General features: G+C 38.2%; 2 protein-coding genes across 2 annotated transcripts in view; both read left to right on the plus strand.

Annotated features, from left to right (window-relative positions):
* Positions 1-7,807: 7,807 nt before the first annotated feature.
* Positions 7,808-16,828, plus strand: LOC306846941 (sal-like protein 3; the record flags this gene model as incomplete). The annotated part of the gene is made up of 4 exons (XM_079380654.1): positions 7,808-7,889; positions 11,627-14,548; positions 15,629-15,972; positions 16,433-16,828. The coding sequence occupies 4 exons, from the start codon at positions 7,808-7,810 to the stop codon at positions 16,826-16,828; spliced, it is 3,744 nt and encodes a 1,247-aa protein (XP_079236780.1).
* A 1,717-nt stretch (positions 16,829-18,545) lies between these two features.
* LOC306847528 (putative phospholipid-transporting ATPase IIB) overlaps positions 18,546-24,547 on the plus strand; it is a 56,358-nt gene continuing 50,356 nt past the window's right edge. Inside the window, exons 1-2 of the mRNA XM_079381497.1 lie at positions 18,546-18,643; positions 21,824-21,997. Of these exons, the coding sequence (XP_079237623.1) occupies positions 18,564-18,643; positions 21,824-21,997 (254 nt within the window). The 5' untranslated portion in view covers positions 18,546-18,563. The remainder of the gene's footprint in view (positions 18,644-21,823; positions 21,998-24,547) is intronic.

Below are 24,547 nucleotides of genomic sequence, written 5' to 3' on the forward strand. Positions count from 1 at the left end.
GAAGCTTACAAACAAAGCTTTGTTTCAAAACTCACAGATGTATGGCCGGAGCATGCCTTTGTCCTCCAATGCTGAGATGTTTTTTTTTTTTGTGGATTTTCTGTAGAACGCAGACAAAAAGTACTGGTGAGCACAGATATTAGACTAAGCTTTCCCAGGGTTATATTTTTCACCCAAGAGGCTTGTTTGTAGTTTTCGAGCCTAAAAATGGGTGAACACTTTTTCTTGTTTGCAGGGACACAATCATTTTTGAGGCACTTTGGATAAAAGAATCAGATAAATGAATTCTATTTTTATATTAAGCAAACAGAAGCATTTACTACAAAACAATGTACGTTAGCAGGGAATTTTATTCTGGCAAAAATTGTATGAAGTTGTGCCTTACACTGAAGCCTAAATGAAAACTTTGAAAACCGTATCCAAGCGCACCAATTTTATTTTGGAAAGACCTGTCAAAAATCGTTTTATGTTATCAACACCCTGCATTCACATCATTTCTTCCTCAAACGTTTTGTCGGAGTCCGTTAGCTGCTATGCAAACAGCATGTGTTGGGACTTGGCTTGCCAACGCTTCTTTTGTTGTGTCTAGACTACAGGAAATGCAAAATTGCATTTGTTTACAACTGTTAGGAAGTCAAAGCCAAGGCAACGATTAAAGAGTTGCTCCCAGGAAAAAAGGCTTGAACACGTAGCGCAGATTTTCTTTTGAGGGAGAGAGAGCGAGCGAGAAAAAACATAGGAATATACGAAGAGGGACTGCCTCATAAAAACATCTGTAAATCTTATCGCATTGAGCTTCATTGTTCTTATTCACCGTCCTGACATTTGCTCCTGAAGCTTGTAAGTGCTGCTGTTTTCAGATCTAATCTCGAATCAGTCATTCTCTCAGCTTTCTTAATGAGTCACATAAGGATGTGAGGGGAGGAAGTCGATCCCTAACCAGAAATTTCAGGTTACCACAGTAGTAGCCTTCACTTCAATTTTTTCTATTTTAAGAATGTTCTTCCAAGATGTGCGGATTACGGCCTGTCATCTATACACCACCGCCTGCTTTCATTTGTTTGTTTAAGTTCTCTGACCATGTCTCACATATGGGACTTTATGCTTTTCACCCTTCGGGAAAATAACAGTAAATGACGCTGACCTTGTTCTGTGTTAACGGTGCAGTGAGATATGTGTCTTCTCTGTGCCATGAGAATTAGTTGATATGACTGAGCTTCACCAATTCAATGTCGGACCAGACAGACAGCAAACACTACACTGTTGACTGACTGTGTCTACGTACTTTACACTGTCTGGTTATTCTGCTTATTCACTTAAGTAACAGTTTTATTTTAATTGTCAATGCTACTACTGACAAAAACGCATCTTAATTTGGAGCCAGCTACAAAAATTGTATTCGGACACTTGATGGAATTAGATACAAATTATCAAACCAAGTAGCAAGAAACGATGCCAGACATTTTCTCAGAACTAACTTCACTTTTCTATGCAAGTTCTGCAATGACTTTTAAATAACTGGTCTCAAGATCATTTTTAGTGGATGTATGAAGTCAGTTCCTCTCAAGTTCACAAAGAGTTACCTCAGGTGTAGCTCAGCATAAAAAAAATTATTATACTACACTAGGCAATTTATACTAGAAAATGTATATTATCAATAACAATACTGTAAATGTATTGTTTTATAAATAAAAATCGACTGCTTTAAAACTTTTTTTTTTTTTGTAGTTCAAAGGCAATAGCACATTTTAGTGCTAGTTTAAGTTCAAACACTTTTTAGGCCATTGCATAATCTTATATCATTATGGCATTTAAATAATAATATTTTATAATCACATTGTAAACCACAAATCTAAAGAGGTCCTGAAATGATCTCGTTCTTTTGTTTTGCAGTCTCTAGATCACCTCTGCTGGACATTATGGACATTTTTAGACAAAATTAGTTCACATGCCCAAATTAGTTAGTGATATGTATTTGGAAAAAGCATTTGAAAATTTCTGAGGCCAGTATATAAGCTATAGTCTCATTCAGCACATTCAGAGAAAGCTGTGCCTCCACTTCCACACATAATGGTGCGCAGAGATAGTTTTAACAGAGGAAAACAAGAAGTGCCCTGAGTGACCTATAACAACAGCTGATTTAAAGCTATTTTTATCTACTTTTAAACAAAGCTGTGAGACCATAAACCCTCAGATCTCAAAGTGAGATATATGTAAGATGCATTCCTTACACTGAAAGTATTCCAAAACCATCCAAAGGGAGAACATCTTATAGGCCATAATGAGGTAATCTCAGGTCTTCTTCCATAAGGGACATGTATGGTAACTTCTCTGCGGTTTGCCTCAAGCGTCTGTTTAAGACATGGAGAGGAAGTCACTATTTCAGAGAGTTTACACAGATGGAGCCCACTCTTCAGTCAACACTCACATAAAAATCGAGCAAAGACTTGTTTTTTCTTTTCATTTCAGCGTACACACAGATGCTTATGCATAGAGGTGCCACAGTTCATTACGAACAAGCAAATTCGCATGAAGTTCAGCTCATAGTGATAAAATATCACAGATGATTATTATTTTCATATGTAAACAAAAAAAATCATAACAACAGATCTTGATCTTTATTTAGAACAGGATAGTTGTTTACTAACCAGTTTAGATCTCATTACAGCAATCAGGCAGATCTTTTTTAGATATACTGTATTGTCCAGGTCAGTGTGACTTTTGTTGTTCATTCTGCCATTAAATAAAAGTTGGACTTTGCCTTTCTGCTTCTGTTGCTCTTGGTTTACTGAACTTTTGTCTGTGGTTTTACAGCAGAATGCTGGGAGACTCACATAAGAGGTGACTCATAAACCAGGCACACACGTCCGCTAGTCACTGTCTGTTTACTTCTGACAGCTCTTTACAATCGTTAACTGTAAATGTCACAAGCATCTGTGATCTAAGGCCAGTGGCACGCAAGAGATTGTGCCATTAATTTCTTTTACTTTGTCAAGACAGCAACAATCATGGCCCTGGGCACCTTAGTGCTAACCTTTAGTTTATGCATTCAGAGGACTATTCAATGGCAACAGGCTTGTCAAAGCCACTAGATGACGGATGATCATGCTAACCTGGTTTTGCATCTCTCTCAGCATGTTCGGGGAAACAGCTTCCTAATCGTTATCTTGTCCCCAGCCTCCAACTGAGAGAGTAATTTTGGACATGGAAGGTTAGATGTCCCCCCATATGCTCCTTTATTGAGCTGTCAGTGAGGTCTAACTTACAGATACACAGTGTCTATTTAATTATGGAATACATCCAAACTTCAAAAATATTTTTTACATATGTTTGTTAAACTTTATAATTTCCACATACAGTAGTTAAATTTATTGGTATTATAGCCAATCATACATGAGTCATTGATACTAATTTTCATCTGGATCTAAGAAAATATTTAAAAAGTGGCACATACATCAATATATTAATATGAATATACATCTTCTATGATTATCAATATGTTTTCAATTTCCTGAATTAAATGTCATTAAAAAAAAAGTCTTGGTAGTGCAAGACGTATGACTTATGTTAAAGTAATTAACATTATTTGTATTATTATTTAAATAAAAATGAGCAGAGTGAAGCATTTTTGTTTTTAAAGTAACATATCTGAAACATTTCTGTCTGCCAGATCAAAGTCATTGTGGTGTAACCAACATGCAGGAAGCCATTCTGTTGTCATGTGACAAGAAAACAACAAATTAGTAAAATATATCCCAGAAAGGACTCCTCTAGACCCTAATAAAAAAATTATTTTAAAAAACCATACACGGTATGTAAAAAATAAACTCGAAAATGTTTTTGGGTTTTTTTTTTTGCAAAATGCTTATGTGTACATTTAATATGTGACACTTTATAACTTCATAACACATATGCAATATTTCACTTTCCCAATATGTTCCCCTAAGGACCAATAGACTGCATTATTAAACACCGATCTACCGACCAACATACAGATATTATATTGGTATAAAATACGTCCTGTAATTTCAATAGCATATTTCTAAATCCACAGACTCTCCACGTCTAACGTTAGGTTTACCTTTGGATTAGATTACGCATCCTATGTCACAAGATACTTCCTGTGAAGTGTTCAGAGAATCCGAGCTGATGGAGATTAAACTCATTTGTTACATGCTTTTCCTCTATAGCATGCCAATAAATGCTAATAGCAGGGTCTGTTCTTTTTCAGGTCATAAATGTAAGTGAATTACTTTGCGCCTGAAGTCTTCCCTCTGCCATCTCAGACTGCACACATTCACAGCCAGTAATTAACTACTGTTTTTACTGGCTTTACTCTTGTTTTTGCTCGTTATTCCCTCGAGAACATAGAATACATAATATCCTGTTTGTGCCCAAAATTTGCTGTCTTTCATAAAAATAGTCTGTTGTCATGACGACTTGGGTGAACAGAACTGAAACATCTTCTTTGCAAGGTTGTTTACAAAGCAAAAACTTTGTGTACGTATTCAGCGAAGCGCTTTTGCAGAAGTGTTTGTAAATGACCGTAAGTACGGGGGTGAAATCACTACATGCGGTTGCGTATCAAGGCACAGGGCAAAAAGCAGTGCAAATACTGATCTCCATACTGCTTTGCTTGCGTATATACAGTAAAAGTACAACGGTGTTTTTTCAGACCGTCGGAAACAAGACTGTACCACGGTACTGCCGAGGGACCCGTATCTCACGGCTAAAAACGTTTATTTCGCCTTAGATGTATCAGGTCCAACTGGCCTCACAATAGACCCTCACTCACCCCTCATACATTGAGATTCAGTTTCTTTTCCCAGCTCAAGTCTCTCCCGCTAGTGTCAATCACAGCCTTTATTGGTGGAAGCGGACCTGACACCCCGGACCTCATGTGAAACCATGGCCGACAGGAGGCAATAAGCTGGAGAATAGCAGCCATCTCAAAGTAGTCCTCCATTTAGCAAGTGCTTTTTTTGCTCTCTTTGCTCCAGTCCTGCATTAAAGATAGAGAAGAGAAATCAATAGAGGTTCACAGCATTAGATAAAAGTCGCGGACTTGAGAAGCAGCCGTGTTAGATGTGGTAAATTAAACCAATCAGAAATTTCCAGAGGCCCTCGGCACATAGAACAGTGCTATCTCACATCTGTCCATCTCACTGGCCCGTCTCTGCTTTGTTTGTTCTTCATGTAGTTTCAGCCTGACACTTCATTTGTTGATCTATCTGAGATGATGTGCTTTATACTCAGAGTCAAACCCTCTTCATCGTGTTTAGAGTAGGGAAAGATGTTTTTTAGCTGTGGGATATGTTCTTGGTTAAAAAGCTGCATTCTGGGCTAAAAGGAACGGAGAAACTGCATGGACCATGAGAAGATTCTAAACACAATTTTGTTTTAATGGACAGAAAATGATAAATCTCAACAAACTCTTGAATTGCACGCTTGAACCGAAACACTGTTTTTCGGCACTAACTGCAGCGATCATTTTAAATGAAAAGCGAAAATGTTCATCATAAGCATTTTTGTGAAGCTATAATCTGTGATAACCAGGTGAGATGGTGATATCGAGTAGAAAAAGCCATATCTTTGATGATTAGTTCATTTAAATCTGCCTTGTCGCATATTTATGAAAGCAGATGGGGAATGTGAAGAAAAACAGCATGAAAAATAAAACAAAAACACCATTAACAACCGCACAGGCAAAAATTCCCTGTAGGTACAAACATTAAGGGTTTCATAAGCAGAATTTTAAATATTTTGTCCTTCTAGGCGCTCTTCTTCGTCTGATCATTTTGTTTCATTTTGAAAAGCCTGTTCCTAATCCTACATGGCATGGATAACAGAAAAGCCGGGATAACAGCAGCCGTTTTAAAGACTTCCCTTGGGGGTGGATTTTGACAATTCCCACCACTTTGTAATTTTATTGATAATGAAGAGGATGGCGAGGAAGGGACTTTTGATTTTTGCCAGAAAAGCTAGTTAAGGACAATCAATAGTACATCATTGGGAGAGTTTTGTGATAAAAGCCCTCGGTTACCCTGGCAATCCATCACTTGGCCATACAGATAGGTCAAACGAAATTATATTGCGCTTATCTCTCTACACCAGAAGAGTAACAGAGACGCCGATCAATAGGCTTATATATTGTTCTACTTGTGTTGTAATGGAAATGATGTATCGCTGATTTAGAGCCCTTTGGCCGCTATACACCAGCGATACTGGTCAGATGTGAATGTTGTCTGATCCCTTGAGAGCAGCTCAATATCATGATAGACACATAACTGAAGTTTACTGTGTTAGGTTTATATGGCACCACACCGCAGATCACAAAATAAGTGCCATATCTTATTTTTTGATCCTTGTGAAGTTGGTTTCATATCAGATGTGAAGTTAGGCAAAAAGCAAACAGAAAAAAGAGCAGGTTGAACAGGGGTCTGTGATATCCTAGCGGTCACCTAATGCAATAAGCTTACACAGAACAGCCCTCCTGCATCTCTCCAGGACTTCTGCTGGGGCTTACACGCACATTTGCAGCAGAAAATCAGCGAATGCCCGTTTCAGTTCAGCTCCTAACGTTACACGAAGACATGCACCTTATGGGACTCTGGATTCCGCAGGAACGCGCATAGTTTTGAATTGGATGAACTATGGAGGATGCGTCCTCGGCACGAGCGAAGAGCAGGCGGACCGTCCCGGTGTTTGTTGTCAACATACTCCTAAACAGTGTGCGAATCATTCGACTGCGTTCTTGACGTTCCTCGTGTAACTTTAACGATTTTGAGCGCGCGTTCAATGCAGTTTCCTCTTACGAAATCGAATTGTTGTTGTTGTTGTTTTTTTTTCCGTAATACAACATTTTAAAAGTGAAAACTTTTAAAACACTTTTTGTGATATACCCGTGGTATGTAAATGTATAGAAAGCCATAAATTGTGGCAGTACTTATGTTTTGTCGACATACTGTCCTGTACAGATCCTAACGGAAAGCGTTCTAGCAGCCTACTGTTGCTATGGTGACCTCCTCAGGCGAACGCGACTGTTGGCTAGTGTAGGCTACTAACTTGTAATCTAACTTTTGTGGTTACTGAACCATTGTTTGAAAGAATATCTACCGTTAGAAACCGTCAACATTTTATTTTGACTTCCACTAGGGGTTTAAGCTTTAATTAGACTAACCGAACCCTTCAAATAACGCCCAACTATTTACCGAGGCAACTGCTTTTATGATAGGTAACGTTAGCTAGATATTCGCCTGTCACAACAAACTTTTAAAAATTAAACAAAACTTATTTGATGGAAAGCTATGCTTAAACTAGAATCAATACACGTCGAAATAGCCTGTTTTAAAGGTGCTTGAATGTAACTCATGCTGTCATTTATTTTAAAAGAAGGCGTGTGAGCGTGACAAGACTGCTTTTCCGTACTTACGGTGATGTTTAACAAACTACCGATGGACTTTACGCCATGTGAAGTGCCACCAGAGCTGTAGACGCACTTGTTTGCGTCCAGTTTGTGGTCCTACGTGAACAGAGAGCAGAAGGGGGGAAAGTGAGGAAGTGAAACGGGCTAATTACTCAGTCCATCCCTCATTTCCATATCCAGAGAGAGTGTCTACTGGCGCGCGGCCAATCCCTCATGCAGCGCAACGTAATACATGACCCTCTATCATTATAACGCCGACATGCGCAATCTGCACAACGGTAACAACATCTAATATCTCTTATTCACTGACCCCGGGACTGTACGGGACTGCCTGCGTCCGATGTTTCTGCAGATCGGAGCGCCGACGCGAAGCGCAGAGACATGTCCCGAAGAAAGCAAGCGAAACCTCAGCATCTCAGATCGGACGAAGAAGGAGCACAGTCAGACAAAAGTCCGGATAACGGTATGTGAATTGGACTACAACACTTTTATTTGGCTCTTTAGATATAAGTTTCTTTTGTCAGAATTTCGCGATGTTTTATGGTTCTTTTCGAGTGGTGATGAAAACACGCTGTAGGATGCATGGCATAGAACGGACACTTTGAACATAGAGAGGATCTTAGAGTAAAAAGAACTTGATTTAGTAAGCATATGTACGTTTATGCCACGATGTGTTCAATTCAAGTAGGCTAGATGGAACTCAAGACAAATCCTTAAAAAAATAAACGTTCTTCGATTGTTCTTCAAGAGAGAGCCATTTTAACTGTATATGGTTCTTTGGAGATTAAAAAGTTCTTAATGTTAGGTTTCTATGTTCTGTAAAGCACCGGTATATAGATGTTTTCTAAAGAAACAAATAAAAAGTTACATGTGGAGATTTCTTTATGAGTTGATTTGTAAAATTCTATTCGAACCTTTATTTTTAAGAGTGCATCATAAAACGCGTAAAGTGCATTTATATTCCTAGTAGGCTACATGAAACAAACTAATTAACAAATATGTGCTTTTGGAAATTTCGTGTCAAACGTTCATTATGTAATTTGTCAAAAATGCCGAACACCTTTTTTTTTTTTTTTTCTAAATAATGAAGCCGTAATTTCTAGTGTCTTTTCAGTAGGCTATTCTAGCTCTTTGCTAAGAATTTCTGTTAAATTCATTAAAAGTAATTTAGCATTTAAGGGCATATAATGTTCTCAGCGATTTAATGTGCTTAATTAGGAACTCTACACGTAGGCCTATAGGCCATATTTATTTATTTTTGTGTTTCATATAGGCTAGACTGTTTTTCCAAAAAAAAAAAAAAAAAAAGATTTAGCTAACATGATTTAAAAATGAATTAATTAGGCTATAATCAGTAACGGTAGATTAGAGCTGTGCATCTATTCTGCTTTTGATAAAGCACCGAAATAAAGCACTGCAAAACCTACAAAAGTGTCCCATTGCAAGACCCAAACAAAACCTTTAACATTCGTCTGTTTTGCGTGAGAATAATTCCTTTTGTTATGGTAATGAAGTTACTTACGTGCCCACATGATCCTCACACATGGTTTGGTGTCGAAGTTGTGTCTTCATTTAAATCGCGTTAAAGTATTTACTGCAACACAAAGATCGACCTAAAAGAAGAGAACCAGAATCTGGTTTGGAAACAGTGAAAGACGTTTAGTGTGCTTCAGATCATTTTTAATCAGATTAATTCATTATAATCAGGCCTGATCTGTTAGAAGAGTAATTAAAGGATTCAAATGAAAACCTGCTGCAACAATATTGAAGTGTAAATAATTAATTATTTTTAAATCTTGAACGTTTACATAAAGTTTAAACTGTTTTAGTATTTTGGTATTTTTTTGTTGTTGTTGTTTTACATTTAGTCAAATAAAATGACTGCTTTAGTTAGTCAATTTCTTTTTCTTTTTTTTTTTTTTGGAAAATAAAACATCTGCTGGAAGTATTCTGAAATTTACTTAAATTAATATCCAATAAGTGCAGAATTTAAGATAAAGCTCAAACACACTGTGTATTTCAATACATTTAAGAAAATATTACAAACAAACTAAAGTAATTTAGGGACCTAACACCATCTGTAATTTGTATCTGTTAAAAGATTAATTGGCATATTGTTTTCTAATTGAATTAATGATAAATTATGTAAATTAATAAAAAAATAAATAATAATAATTTGACTTCACAGTTTTAGCCATGCATACAATATGTACTTAGCTGATTGTTTTCTCTCATTTTGTCGATGTCAACACAATCACAGCCCTTGTACATCTTTCAGTTCGCCTTCAAATGCCATTCATCAGGCCTCTACAGTAACGATTGTCTAATAGCATTTTAGCTTTCTTCTTTTGGGGCCTGAGAAATTTATTCTAAGACTCTTACGTTGCAACCTTTGTCTGTCTCATGTCGAAATGATCCAGCTAGCTACCAAAACCACGGTTACCAGCTGAGCACCCTAGGAATCTCACAAGTTTTTTTATCTGTGTAGTGGCTCATGCTGCAGGGCCCCACAGAATGACTTTTTTGATTTAAGAATTAGTTATATCTGTCTTATGAACACAGTTTTGTCCATCTTTTCTCTGGGGACGCCAAATGAATTTTTTGTCATTCTATTTAGGCTATTTAGTAAATGCTTATATCTATATGAACTAATCTGTGAACATTTTAAGATTTGCAGCACAGCCTTATGTTAATTGGTCGCCGCTCTATATTTCAGTTTCAGTTAGCTCTCACCTTTCGGTGTTAAGTGTTTTCAGACCACCCACACAGTTACTGGAATTAGACGAGCAAATGACCCACATTGTAACTACTCTGAGGAAGGCTCACAAAAATAAGAAACGCAACAACACCTGATCACAAAATTATTTAAGATATTCTGTTATCCTCTCTTCACTCGTTTCTCTTTCTCACTGTCACTTTTTCTGAAATTTGTATCCTACAATATTCTTATTCATAAACATATTCAGTGTAGCTACATCAAGGCGATAAAAGGTGTGATAAAGAAACATACAGTGAATACAACTTCCACAGAATTTTATATTACTATAAAATATGATACAAATATTAATAAAAAAAGGAAAGAGAAGAGAATAAATAAAAAGAGAAAATGCACAAACACACACACACACGGACACAGACACACACACACACACAAATAAAAACAGACAGAAAATATAAGTAATAGCTAACATTTTTTTTTTCTGTTTGGACTCATAAACATTGCCATCTCACTAAGCTTATTATGTGTAAATCTAAAAAAATAAAAAAATTCTGACAAGTGCATAAATGACCCAAACCCAACTCCTTAAGCGCTAATCTGTGAGCCAACGACCTATAACAGTTTAAGTTGATGTAGCCTAGGTCTTTTATATGTAATCTAAATGCAAATATCAGAACAGAAAAAATCTTATTATATGCTGCTTATTTATTTTATGACAAATAATCATTTTTGGCTTCCATGATCAATTTGATTACAATTTTATTTGAAATTACAATTTTTTGAAGCTGTGTATTCTTGTTCAATAATGATATGCTGTAAATTTCATAATGTTCTTGTCATTATATAATTTACTGATTCAATGAGAAAATAGCACTGAACAGATTTATTTAAAGATAAATACACTGTAAAGGCTTTGACTTCTAGTGAAAACACAGATTATTTCTTCTTTTCTTATGATCAAATATGACATGATTTAAAACAATTTGAAGTTAACTGTGCTTTCTACACATTTAAAGATTAAACCATTTTGTCAAGGTTGTACACCTTAAGCAGTGAGAGATAACTGTTTCACTCAGCAATGTCAAGTGGAGAGGAATTAGTTCTTCAAATTCATCAGGAAATAAGAGTGTTTGATGGCAATGGAGAGTTCAGATTAGTCAATCAAAGACTCAATTTGCCCTCAACTGACAGTGCAGCTGTGAATTGTATAAAAACATTGGAAATCAATATCTCCTATAGAATTTCATTATGCTCCCGTATATTCAATAGATAGGTCGCATAATTTGATGGATTGTGCAAAGAAAATTATCGTCTGAGTCTTTGGAGCATGAGCACAAAGAGGCTGACTTTCAGTAATTGGTAAAGTGGTACAATTGATTTAGTTTATCTATATTGTTCACTCCTCCAAGAATAGCTGTGAAAAATCTATCATCTCAGAAATTTATATTCACACGCTTTCTCTCTGTGTCTTTATCTCCCAGCACTTCTGTTGAGGGGAGGCGATGAGGAGGACAGCGGTACGGAGAGCCGCAGCGGAGGCGAAGAGACGCACGTGTGCGAGAGGTGCTGTGCTGAATTCTTTAAGTGGTCCGAAATGCTGGAGCACCAGCAGAAGTGCACGGAAGACCCCCCTGTGCTGATAGTAAAGGAGAATGAAGAGAAGGCCATTTCCAGAGGATCGCCGACAGAGTCCCTCTTGAGTGCCCACAGTGACTCAGCAGAAATGGAGGTCAGTGAGCTCAACTCTGAGCTGGCTGAGAAAGTTGACGAGATGCCTGAGGAAACGCACATCATCGACCTGAACGAACAAATGGATATAAGTTTGCCCGAGCACAAAACATCAAACCTCAGCCCTCTACCACTTGACAATGAAAACACCACCTCTTCCCCTGCACCACCTGTAACCAATCACTATAACATGCCCAGCACCAATGTGACCCTGGAGATTCTTCACAGCACCCGAGTGGCCGTTGCTCAGTTTTCCCAGAGCATTCACTGTGCGGGGTCTGCAGGCAAGCTGAACTCAGCTGCTATACCCATGATTCTGGAGCAGTTGATGGCGCTGCAGCAACAGCAGGTTCAGCAATTACAGCTCATTGAGCAGATCCGCAGCCAGGTCGCTGTAATGAATAGGCAGCCTACGCAAGCCGCCCTTAATCCTGCCTCAAAAAGCCTGCCCTCTGACTCTAACACTTACAATTTCCAGGGCATCGCTCCACCCCCTGTACTTCCATTATCTGGGGTCATGCCCTCTGCAGTGAATGGGCAGGCTTCTGTATCCCAGGCATCTATGCTTGCGAGGCCACCATTGCTGTCTTCCCAGCCAAGCAGTGGACAAATCAGCTCTAGAGCACTGGAGAGTGCCACTGCTTCCGTAACAAGTTCCAGCCCTCATCTCTTCAGCTACAGCGGGACTTCCCCACTCTTGCCCACCTGTAGCGGATCGCACTCTAGCGTTAGTAACACCCAGTCCATAAGCACTCCCAGCCCACTATCAGCTGGCCAGAGTAGCCTCCTTAGCCCTTCTGCCAACCTACCATTACTACCTCAAAGCCCTCCCAATGGAGTCATATTTCCCAATCCACTGGCCAGTATTGCAGCCACTGCCAGTGCATTAGACCCACTTGCTGCTATGATGAAGTACCGTAAGGGCAAACTGCCCAGCGTCTCAATGTTTGACAGCAAGCCCAGTTCCGAGGACCCATTCTTTAAGCACAAGTGTAGGTTCTGCGCTAAAGTGTTCGGCAGTGACAGCGCCTTGCAGATCCACTTGCGTTCACACACAGGCGAAAGGCCCTTCAAATGCAACATTTGTGGCAACCGCTTCTCGACAAAGGGAAACCTCAAAGTCCACTTCCAAAGGCACAAGGAGAAGTACCCTCATGTTCAGATGAACCCGTACCCAGTCCCAGAATATCTTGACAATATCCCTACCAGTTCAGGGATCCCCTATGGGATGTCTTTTCCTCCGGAGAAGGCAGGACCTACTTGGTTAGACAGCAAGCCTGTTCTTCCGACAGTGCCGTCCTCAGTGGGTCTGCAGTTGCCACCAACAGTACCAGTTATTGAAAGCTTAAGTGATTCATTTACAAGTACACCCTCTGAAAGATCTCCACACAGGCCGTCGCCAGCCAGAGGTGAACTTGCACCTTCGTCGCCCAATCCCACCGGCACTGAGACAGATATGTCCACCATTGCGGTCTCCCCTAAATTAAACAGAGAAGGAGAGATCACACATAGCTTCAACACAGAAGTGCACCTGCCATCAAACAGTATGACTAGAAACGCTAACAACTCCAACATCCTGCTTCCGCAGTCCACGTCTACAGAAAAACCTGTTATGGTAAATGTAACTGAGTCCACTGATGCTCCTTCGTCTGATAATAATTCATCCTCTCCACCACTCATCTCGGATCAGTTCAAGGCCAAGTTCCCATTTTGTGGTCTCCAAGACTCTATGCAAACATCTGAGACATCGAAGCTCCAACAGCTTGTGGAAAACATCGACAAGAAGATGATGGAGCCCAATCAGTGTGTAATCTGCCACCGCGTGCTAAGCTGTCAGAGCGCGCTGAAGATGCACTACCGCATCCACACAGGGGAGAGGCCATTTAAATGCAAGGTTTGTGGACGAGCATTCACCACAAAGGGTAACTTAAAGACACACTTTGGTGTCCACCGTGCAAAGCCTCCTCTTCGGATTCAGCATTCATGCCCGATCTGTCAGAAAAAGTTCACGAATGCAGTTGTGTTACAGCAGCACATACGCATGCACATGGGTGGGCAGATTCCAAACACTCCTCTGGCAGAAACCATCTTCGAGAAAGATACAGATATGGAGAGTTTTGACAGCATGAGCACTTATGATGATGACTGTCTTGATGATATTTCATTTGAAGAAGAAGGGGATGTTGTGGAGAACAATGAAAACACCCTGAGCTCGTTTTCAGACAGTCCACCACCTATCTCATCTCTTCCAACCAGTGTATCAGAAACTCAAAGCGTAGGGGACGACTCATCCGTCAATCTCAGCCAATCAAATGGAAAAATGATGGTCAGGTGCGGACCTATGGATAACGATCTTCATGCTCTAGGCTGTACCACCACTGGCGAGATGGAGAACCACAGCATAAAAACTAGTTTAATGCCACATTCGTCTAGTTCTATTCACATTTCACACTATCCCAACAGTCAACCTGAGGGCCAACATGAACACTTAGTCTCTTTGAACCTCTCCTTTAAAGTCCCAGAGGCAACATCTATAGTAAAATCTGAAACAACAGATTGTCCTCCAGCAAATACAGTCAATGAGTTGACTGTTAATCAAACAGGAATCCAGCCTATCAACTCTACAGTCAAGAAAGAAAACCCTTTCAACATGCAGTGTTTCAGTAAGGAACATGGTAAGCTAAAACTGCTATACGATACCAGTCATGCACTGCACACTAAAAAAAATGCTCGGTGAACCTAATTCAATTGAGAAAAGCTTTGTCACACAGTAATTTTAGGTTTTTACAAGACTAGAACATATCCATTAAAACAATGAATGTTTTGCCGAACAAACCTAAATTTATGTCCTTGTGTTAGATGGTAGCATACTAAATATAACATCATTTATTATTATATGAAATGTATGGGATGAACGTGTAAGAATAACCTAGTCTCAGTACTGGCGTTAGCAGTTATTCTTACTGAACGAAGCAACACACACACCGTAGTCATCATGTAGCCCACAGTCTAAACACAAGCTCCACTCTTTAGAACAACAGTAACCACACTATGACTACAAAATAACAGCAACTCTTCTAAATCTATAACATAACTGAACATTAAACATCAGTAGTATTTCCTTTTACTCAGAAACATTTATTTATAAAATGTACTCTGCTAATGCAGTCATATGCTAATCATGCAGGGAATTAAAATTCCACTGTCCGGTTATGTCAACAAAATTGATTCATGTAATCTCAACACAAAATACAATTTACAAATGTAAGTGATTTGAAAATAATGAAATTATGTTGTGGTAAAATGTTCAAAAAAAAATAATTCTTAGTAAACTAAATAAGCAGCAAAATCTGTTATTTTTTTTGTATAATTTGGAGTACTTTAAAGGTGAAGTGTGTCATTTTTTTTAAATCTCCTATCCTAGCTAAATATACAGAGACAACTGTAATTAAGCCGTATTCAGTTCACCTGAAATGTGTAAACATTGTGGTGCTACACAATGCCTGACACCGCAACATAGCTCAACTAATGGTGTGAGTTTGGAGCTGGACTAGTCTGTTTCTTCAAGTAATGGAGGTTTCTAGAAGAAATGTTAAAAATATTAATCTATAAAAATTATTAATTATTATTAAAATTTGAACAAAAACCTGTTTGGCAAGAAATTACACACTCCATCTTTAACACTTAATACATAGCATTATTGTATTTATTTGTTTAATTACACTGCTGATTTTATACACATTTTTTATTTTCAGAAAATGCTCAAAGGTCTACAGAGCAGGATACTAAAAATTCGCCGACTGCAGTGAAACTGGAGATGAATGCTTGCAATAGACCATACATGCTAAAAGAGGGGCCTTTCCCTGCATTTGGCCTGCAGTCTCCCACCTCGCGCTCTGAGGTGATGATACCGGCCGTCACCTCACTCACTGGACCACCCCCTCCCAGACGGACCCCTAAGCAACACAACTGCAGTGCATGTGGGAAGAACTTCTCTTCTGCCAGTGCCTTGCAGATCCACGAGCGCACACACACTGGCGAAAAACCCTTCGGCTGCTCTGTCTGCGGTCGAGCGTTCACAACCAAGGGTAATCTCAAGGTATGTGTGATCATTATTGTATTTCATCTAACAAGTGAGTAACCTAAATAAATAAACTATATATGACCTTTTAAATGATGTTTGCATTTTTAAATTAAACATATTATGTGCTTTTATTTATTTTTATTCTTATCATTTTCATAAGATGTTTACTATTGTTGAATTGTGTTATGTTCCCAACATGTAAAAAGCTATTGTGCACGTGTGGACTCAGGCTCAAGCCCGTCCTAGGTCAAGGCCCACTCACATTCCCCCTCTCTCTCCCTTTATTGTCAATTCTTCACCATCCCGTCAATCAAAAAAAAAAAAAAGAAAGAATAAATGAATAAAGTAGATATGGTGGTTGTCGCAACATGAATCATTTTTGTAATTTACAGCTCAAAGCTACAGACACACAAATGCCGCAAATATCGTAAAATGATTAGTTATTGATTTCTTTTTCATTTCTGTTTGTCTACAGGTGCACATGGGCACCCATATGTGGAATAACACTCCTGCCCGCAGAGGTAGACGTCTGTCTGTGGAAAACCCAATTGCCCTTCTGGGCGGTGACGCCCTGAAATTCAGCGAAGCGTTTCAGAAGGATTTAGCAGCGCGGGCCATGAATGTGGACCAAAACTTCTGGAGCCGATATGCAGCAGCTATAACTAATGGCTTAGCAATGAGGAACAATGAAATATCCGTCATTCAGAGTGGAGGAGTCCCACAGCTTCCTGCCATTACTGTGGCCACGGACAAGGCTAGCACTGGAAACAGCCCACCAATCACAGCCATGGAAAAAACAGGCTTAGAAAGGGGAGCTGGACAACACTTCTCCATGATGATTGATGACAAAAAAGACATTGGAATCAATTAAAGTAAAGGTGACATATTCTTTCTCCTTGCATAAGGAACATTGAAAATTTTAACGTGTCTTGATTTTTTAAAATCAGAATAAACTCTTTAGAATGTGCTTGATTCATGTGGGAAAAGATTCAGTTTATTTTATGCTATAATGGCACTTGTTTTTTATTGTATTGTTTAAACTGAAGCCACGGTTAGTTTTTCAATTATGTCCACTGACTGAAACCTTACACTTGATCCAAGGGCATTGCTTTGAGATGAAATGATTATTTTATGTTGTAAATATGTATTTTATTTTATTTGTTTTTACCCTCTGATTTTGCTGTTAAACATCTCTATTCATTGGAAAGGGAACATGTTTGCATATATAATAGAAACTTTTCATTCCCAAACTGTGGTCTTAATATAGCTACAGCTGAAAGTATGTAACTTAAATCCCCGAGCAAAAGATAAAGAGACAATTCAGAGGCTTTGAAAAAAGATGTACTATTCTTTGACATCCCACTGCTTTGCTGCTATACATTGGATGCAAACCATTTATTTTCATGCAAATCAATTACATCACCATGAAAGCCAGTGTCATTTTAGCTGCTATCAGCAATTAAACGTTCCATCTTATACCAGCCTATGCTATGTTATTATTAATGCTAATTATATGTTTTATGCTATTCTCTGCCTTATTTACTTTTACATGCAAAATTAATTAGTGGGCCAACATGAGACCATGAAGTATAATATGACTGCTAATAAAGATCTTGCATTAAAAACACCTTTACACTTCAGTTTAAGGTATAATTATCAATGAAGCCCTTGTGATGCATCTGAACGTGTTGCAGGACAATTCTATTTCACAATTTAGAAGTGTGTTTTCCAATCAAGTACTAAATAAATAAATGTTTCCAGAAACATTCATGCACAAGGGAAAAGAAAAGAGTGAGAACAATATACTTGTCTTTAATGGTAGCTTGTCTTATTTACTAAGCGTGTCATGTCAGGTCATTTTAGTGTTTTTTTTTTAATTTTTTTATTTTGTAGTGCTATTTTCCTTATATAATATATTGTTTAGTGTTGGGAAAAAACAAAAATATGAACGAGCAGTTTTTTCATAAGATAGGTAATGGTGAAACAAGGGATTCCATGTGTCCTCTGCATGAAAAGGAGACACTATTTTTGTACTCAGATACATTATAACGAATAAAAAGTACACCAGGTTTGCTTTTCTGTCTGCACATCAGTATTTTTACATGGAACAACTGAGGTGGTCTCTCAAACACGCTGACTGAACTGGATTTATTTCTAAGATGCGATATTGCTGCCACCCTCAATAAATAAATCTCAAACTAGATATTTTTGTTTTGTTGCGTCACCTTACTTGTATTTAGTAACTATGTGCTTCACTCTTTATCTCTTTCTGTCAGTCGGTATGTGTCTGTGTTGTGACATAAACTTTAGTCAGACATTGTAACTTATTTAAAATAAATAAATAATAATTATTATTATTATATTACTGTTATTTAAATGCAAAATTCTGGCCTCATTTGGGAACACAAGCCTTCAAAAAACAGCAAGACAACACTGGTAGGATGTCTAATGTGAAATAAACTATCAACGGTAGCCCATAAATTCAACCAAGTAACATATTAAAGCACCATAAAATAAAATGCCTTCAGAATCACATTTCCAGATTATAGCAGATATCTCCCTCACTCTAGGCCGGACGTGACGACTTCATACGTAACCGAGCAAAGATGGCAGACAGCATCCCTTTGAATCCTGTACGGAAGAATTCGAGAAAAACTGCGTATTATAATACTGGCAGACCTGCCAGGTAAGTAGACGGCCTCATATTCATCTCAAACACCTCTTTTAAACACAAGACAGGCATTTGGGTTGTTACAATAATATATGCGTTGATATTGGGTTTGTTTATACCACGGTTCCGGGGTTGAGTGCTAACGGGCTAACGCTAGCGGCAATGTAAAATCAGCAGCGCGAGCTGTCAGTGTCAGATTACAGTTGATAGGACATGAGAGGATACAAGACTCCCCGAGAGATGTGATATAATCATGTGAGATGTTTGTCACTTCGGTTCCTACTCGGGAGACGTCTTAGGTATATTAATTGAGGCGTATTATAACACGCTCATGAAATATTCTGTAGGTGTAAGTACATTTATGGAGCGTCTCATATAAAAAACATAATAGAATATGTCTATAGAACGTTCCAGAACATTCATTAAACCTCACAAAGCAGCACCCAAAACACAATTCGCGTGCGTCATGTCCTAAGCTTTTTCTTTATCATTAGACCATCTTATGAGGCTTTGTTCCACTATAGCACATCTCATACAGCATCACGTTTGCCATAGGTATTTGGCAAAGACATGCCGCGGTCTTCTGATGCTGAGTTTGACAAGATATCGCTGCAAACTGTTTTCCCACGTTTTATGCATTCAAAGATGTCAAAGATATTCATTTAGAAACTCATGTCCATCTGGTTTTCCTGAACCGCATAAACAGCCTAACAGCAGACAGGATCTGTATTTATGGCATCCAGCTGTTTGTCAAATGCTGACAGTCTAAGGACCACTTGTGGAATTGCTGCTTGAGAGTATGGACCAAAACCAAAGTGATTGCTTAATTTGATTTCATTGTTTGGGGTAATGCTATTGCACATAATCACTTTGTGAATCATTTAGTGTTTTATTGAGGAGGAAAGAGGAGAGCAGAAGAACTGACCACAGTTAGGAGAGATTAATTGGACCACCAGCTATGTTTGGCTCATACTTTGCTTATTCTGTTGTCCTTCTTGATTTATATGGGTGGTTAAGGAGATTTGATGGTGATCTGATTTCTTTTATCATACAATTGAATACAAATATCAGTGGTGGGCCTGCGGGCTTCGAATGTCTTGCATTGGCCCTGCTAGACGGTGTCATTTAATGATTACAACGGTCAGCTAACTTAGTTGTCCTTATTTATATTATTATTATTATTACGCCCATTCTGCTTGACCGCTATCGAGACGGATTAACCTAAAAGCATTTTTAATGGACATCAAAGGCTAAAATCTGCATAGACACATGTCAGAGTGATGTGTTTTTGTTGACATACCTCAATAATAACTTGCCTATTGTGGCATGAACCAATTAGCCTTTATAGAGCTGATATTTGTCATTTCCCATCAGTTCAAAGTCTCGTATAATGGCGAATCTCACGAAACTTGTCAAGTACATATCTGGACCATATTTTGCGCCAAACTCAAAAGAAATCAATGAGAAATTATTATGCAGAGCCAGCTTTATGTAAGCCATGCGTAGGTTGATTTCTGAGCATCCAGACCAGCCTGACTTTCTCATTTAATGAAAATGTGGCTAAATTGTACTCACCTCAGGCCATCCAAGTTGCCATCAGAATAAGAGTTAAATCAGCTGATAAAAACATCATGATAATGCAGAAATAATCCACTCGACTCAAGTGTATAAGAAACAAACCCATCTACAGTCTAAGGAGTTTTAACTTGAAATTATTTTTGGCCAAAACACGTCTTAATGTTTGGTTTGTTTCTTACAAACATGCAGCTTTTCGTTTCACAAGACATTAATAATTAATTGATGGACTGGATTATTATGATGCTTTTATCAGCACTTTGGGCTCTCATTCTGACGGCACCCATTCACTGCAGAGGATCCATTGGGGACCAAGTGATGTAATGCTAAATTTCTCCAGATCTGTTCCGATGAAGAAACAAATTCATCTTCTGCTGTATGTTTACTATATCTTGGATGTGTACATTTTCATTTTTAGGTGAACTGTTCCTTTAATAACCTGAGAGATTTCTGCTTCTCCATTGAAAGTCCATTCCACCAAAACATTCAGGATTCAAAAATGCATAGCAAACAGTCCATATGAATTGATCAGTTTAATCCAAGTCACTTTATATGATGAACAGATTTAATTTAGGCTATTGTTTACATATAAACATTGATCAACACACATGCGTAGAGCACATTAAATATGGTCAAACATGCTTGATTTTTAAGCAAATTTAGTGGTGATCTGATTTTATCTTTTATCATGCGATTCAGTAAATGCAGTAATCTTCACTACACAATGTGGGTGTTCGGTGTGTTGCGGAGGATCAAATATGATTCACACTCTCTGAACTCTCAAATGTATTTCTTCCTGATTCATTCTTTTATAGGAAAAGGGAGTGTTGCTTTTAAAATCCCTATCACTAGAGTTTGTAGGTGGTTAATGTCCTCCATTGTAAGTGTATTACACTTCTTTAATAATTGAACAGACACGATATCACTACCTGAGGACTCGGAGGCCTGTTCAGTCAGCACAGTTTGAGGCTGGTAGGTATTTTTATGCTTTTTTCAGTGTTCAACTGCAAAAGGCTCTCAGTGTTTACAGTGGTCACCGAGGCCTAATTGCATGAATCAAATCTATCCACAGACAGTTCTAGAGTGAAAAGAGAGCGTGCAGGTTTTGATGCTAAGGCTAAAGTGGATCTGGTGCAGAAACGGCCAGGTTTTTGTGTGGGTGGAAGTTGATATCCTCTCGGGACATCGGCTGTTTCAGAGTGTCACAATAGCATTCTGCTGATCTGGGTTTGAGACTCGTCTCGATAAATGAGGAACACAGTGTGAGAGAGGAACAAATCCTTCGACTTCTGCATTTTTTGTTCCACTCATTTATGTAGGCGCCTTTAAAAATGCCCTTATTTCATTGCATAATGTCTTTTTTAAATTTGAGAGGTAATAATGAAAGTAGAATGCTGTTTTGGGAAACAAACAAGTGTCTGTTTATTACATTTGTGACGTGACATCTTAATTTGAAACAAAATCTATGCTCTTTTTGTAGTTTAGCAGATTATTTACCTTTTTGTTAATTTATATAAATGAAAAGGGCTAAACAACTTTTATAATTCCTAATAATTATGATACTTAACACGTTAGAGGGGTAACATCATCTATTTTTGTCTTAATGTTAAAATGTTTCAGGTATCAGATTGAAGACGAATCCTTGAACCTTGATGAGATGCCCTTGATGATGTCAGAGGAAGCTTTTGAAAACGACGAAAGTGACTATCAAACGCTGCCCAGAGCCAGAGTGAGTCAGAGACAAAGAGGACTGGGCTGGTTCCTCTGTGGTGGATGGAAGGTCCTGTGCTCCAGGTAACAGGCCACGTGAGAGCTCATTATAATATTTAAGCATTAAAATGTTACCTTCAATAACTAAGTCCTCTTAAAGGATTAGTTCACCCAAAAATGAAAATTAGCCCATGTTTTACTCACCCTCAAAGCATCCTACACTGCAAAAAATGCTTTTCTTACTTATATTTTTTTGTATTGTTTCCAGCCAAAATAACTAAAAATTCTTAAATCAAGAAGGATTTTCTAGACAAGTAAAAATTATTGTCTTGTTTTCAGAAAAAAAAGTCAAATTTAAATTAGTTTTTGCTTAGGACAAGCAAAATAATCTGCCAATGGGGTAAACAAAATAATCTTGTTTTCTGTTTGAAATAAGATTATTTTGCTTACCCCATTGGCAGATTATTATTTAAAAGCAGTTTTTGCAGTGTAGGTGTATATGACTTTCTTCTTTCAGACGAATCCAATCGGAGTTATATTAAAAATTGTCCATCCAAGCGTTAGAATGGCAGTATGTGGGTGTTTTTTTAAACAGTCCAAAAGTAGTCAAATAAAGCGCATCCATCCATAATAAAACGTGCCTCACATGGCTCTGGGGTGAATAAAGGCCTCCTGTAGTGAATCGATGTGTTTTTAAGAAAAATATCCATATTTAAAGCGTCATAAACACTTTTCTCTCACTTAACACAGCTAACTGTTGTAGGTGGAAGGCGTTCTGGGCGGATAACGTAGGACGTCGGCGTAGCGCATATTAGTTTTAGTATTTGTCTATCTAGCATGAACCACTTTTTTATCTTGACTGTGTCTCACTAAAATACAAGCCATTATGCATAGGTTATCTCATGGATACTTACAAAGACCTGCAATTAAAAAATATCATGAGAACCTGTTCTTTGTGAATGGCCTTGGGGGAAGTCGTGGCCTAATGGTTAGAGAGTCGGACTCGTAATCGAAAGGTTGCGGGTTCGAGTCCCCGGCCGGCAGGAATTGTAGGTGGGGGGAGTGAATGTCCAGCGCTCTCTCCACCCTCAATACCACGACTGAGGTGCCCTTGAGCAAGGCACCAAACCCCCAATTGCTCCCCGGGCGCTGCAGCATGGCTGCCCACTGCTCCGGGTGTGTGTTCACGGTGTGTGTGTGTGTGTGTGCATTTGTTCACTACTCACTGCTGTGTGTGTGCACTTGGATGGGTTAAACGCAGAGCACCAATTTCGAGTATGGGTCACCATACTTGACAATACGTCACGACTTTACTTTGATTTAAAACTCGATTGCAGATAGTTTGGTCTTAACTGTAAAGGCCTGTTCATGTCAAGGGCGATTATTATATAGCACTATAAAGTTTTATTAAGCATTCTAATTCTATGAGAACAGGGAAGTCCATACCTAATTGATATCCATAAGGTGCTTGAGAGGGCTTCTGCAGTGCAGCTTTTTATTTATTTTTTTCAGTTGAGACACTTTGGGTGCAATGAAACGGAATATGCACGAAAGTGTAACTAGTAGATAGTTTATTCATGAATATAAAAATTGTTGACACAATATAAAATACTTGCTCTGGCCCTTGTTTTAAATGAGCAGTGTTCTGTTGTTGTGCTTCTTGCTGTCATCTGTTGCTGTTGTACAAGGAGGATGTGGCGAATGGTCAGTGTGGAATTTGTCCTGCCCATCCTCCACTTTGATTGGACGGCTGACTAAAAATTGACAGTGATGAGCGCTGCATTTTCTTTCGTTCTTCAAATATTCTTCAGCTCTCGGTGGCGAGAAAAAAATGCTGAGCAATGCTCCTTGCATTTTAAAAAACATACACTTCCATTGAAAACAATTGAAAAAAAATATGGGGAAAAAGGCTTTGGTGGACACGTGGCCTAACAACACAGGGGAACGTTATTGTTGAAATCGCATTAAGAATTTTTTTCTTCTAGTTGAAGAGTGATAAAAACATTGACAGCCAGAATCAGACTTCAAAGAGCTCCAGCTTTTAAAGCAGCAGACAACAGAACTGCGGTGCATGCTTTAAAAAAAACATAAGGTTATTGCGCCTTGGTGTGGATGTTAATAGTTATGATTATAATTATCTTTATATTTATCGCTCTTGGTTAAATTACATCTTTGAATTGTATTTATGTGTGGGCTTTTATCAGAGAATATTGATATATGTGACCGTGGACCACAAAACCAGTCATAAGTGCCAATTTGTTTAAATTGAGATTTATACATCATCGGAGAGCTGAATAAATAATCTTTCCATTGATGTATGGTTTGTTAGGATAGGACAATATTTGGCCGAGATACAACTATTTGAAAATCTGGAATCTGAGGGTGCAAAAAAAAATCTAAATACTGAGAAAATTGCCTTTAAAGTTGTCCAAATGAAGTTCTTAGCAATGCATATTCCTAATCAAAAGTTATGTTTTAATATAGTTATGGTAGGAAATGTACAAAATATCTTCATGGAACATGATCTTTACTTAATATCCTAATGATTTTTGGCATAAAAAAAAAAAGATAATTTTGACACATACAATGTATTTTTGGCTATTGCTACAAATATACCCCAGCGACTAAAGACTG

This window comes from Barbus barbus (genome assembly GCF_936440315.1).
Source record: "Barbus barbus genome assembly, chromosome: 27".
NCBI lineage: Eukaryota > Metazoa > Chordata > Actinopteri > Cypriniformes > Cyprinidae > Barbus > Barbus barbus.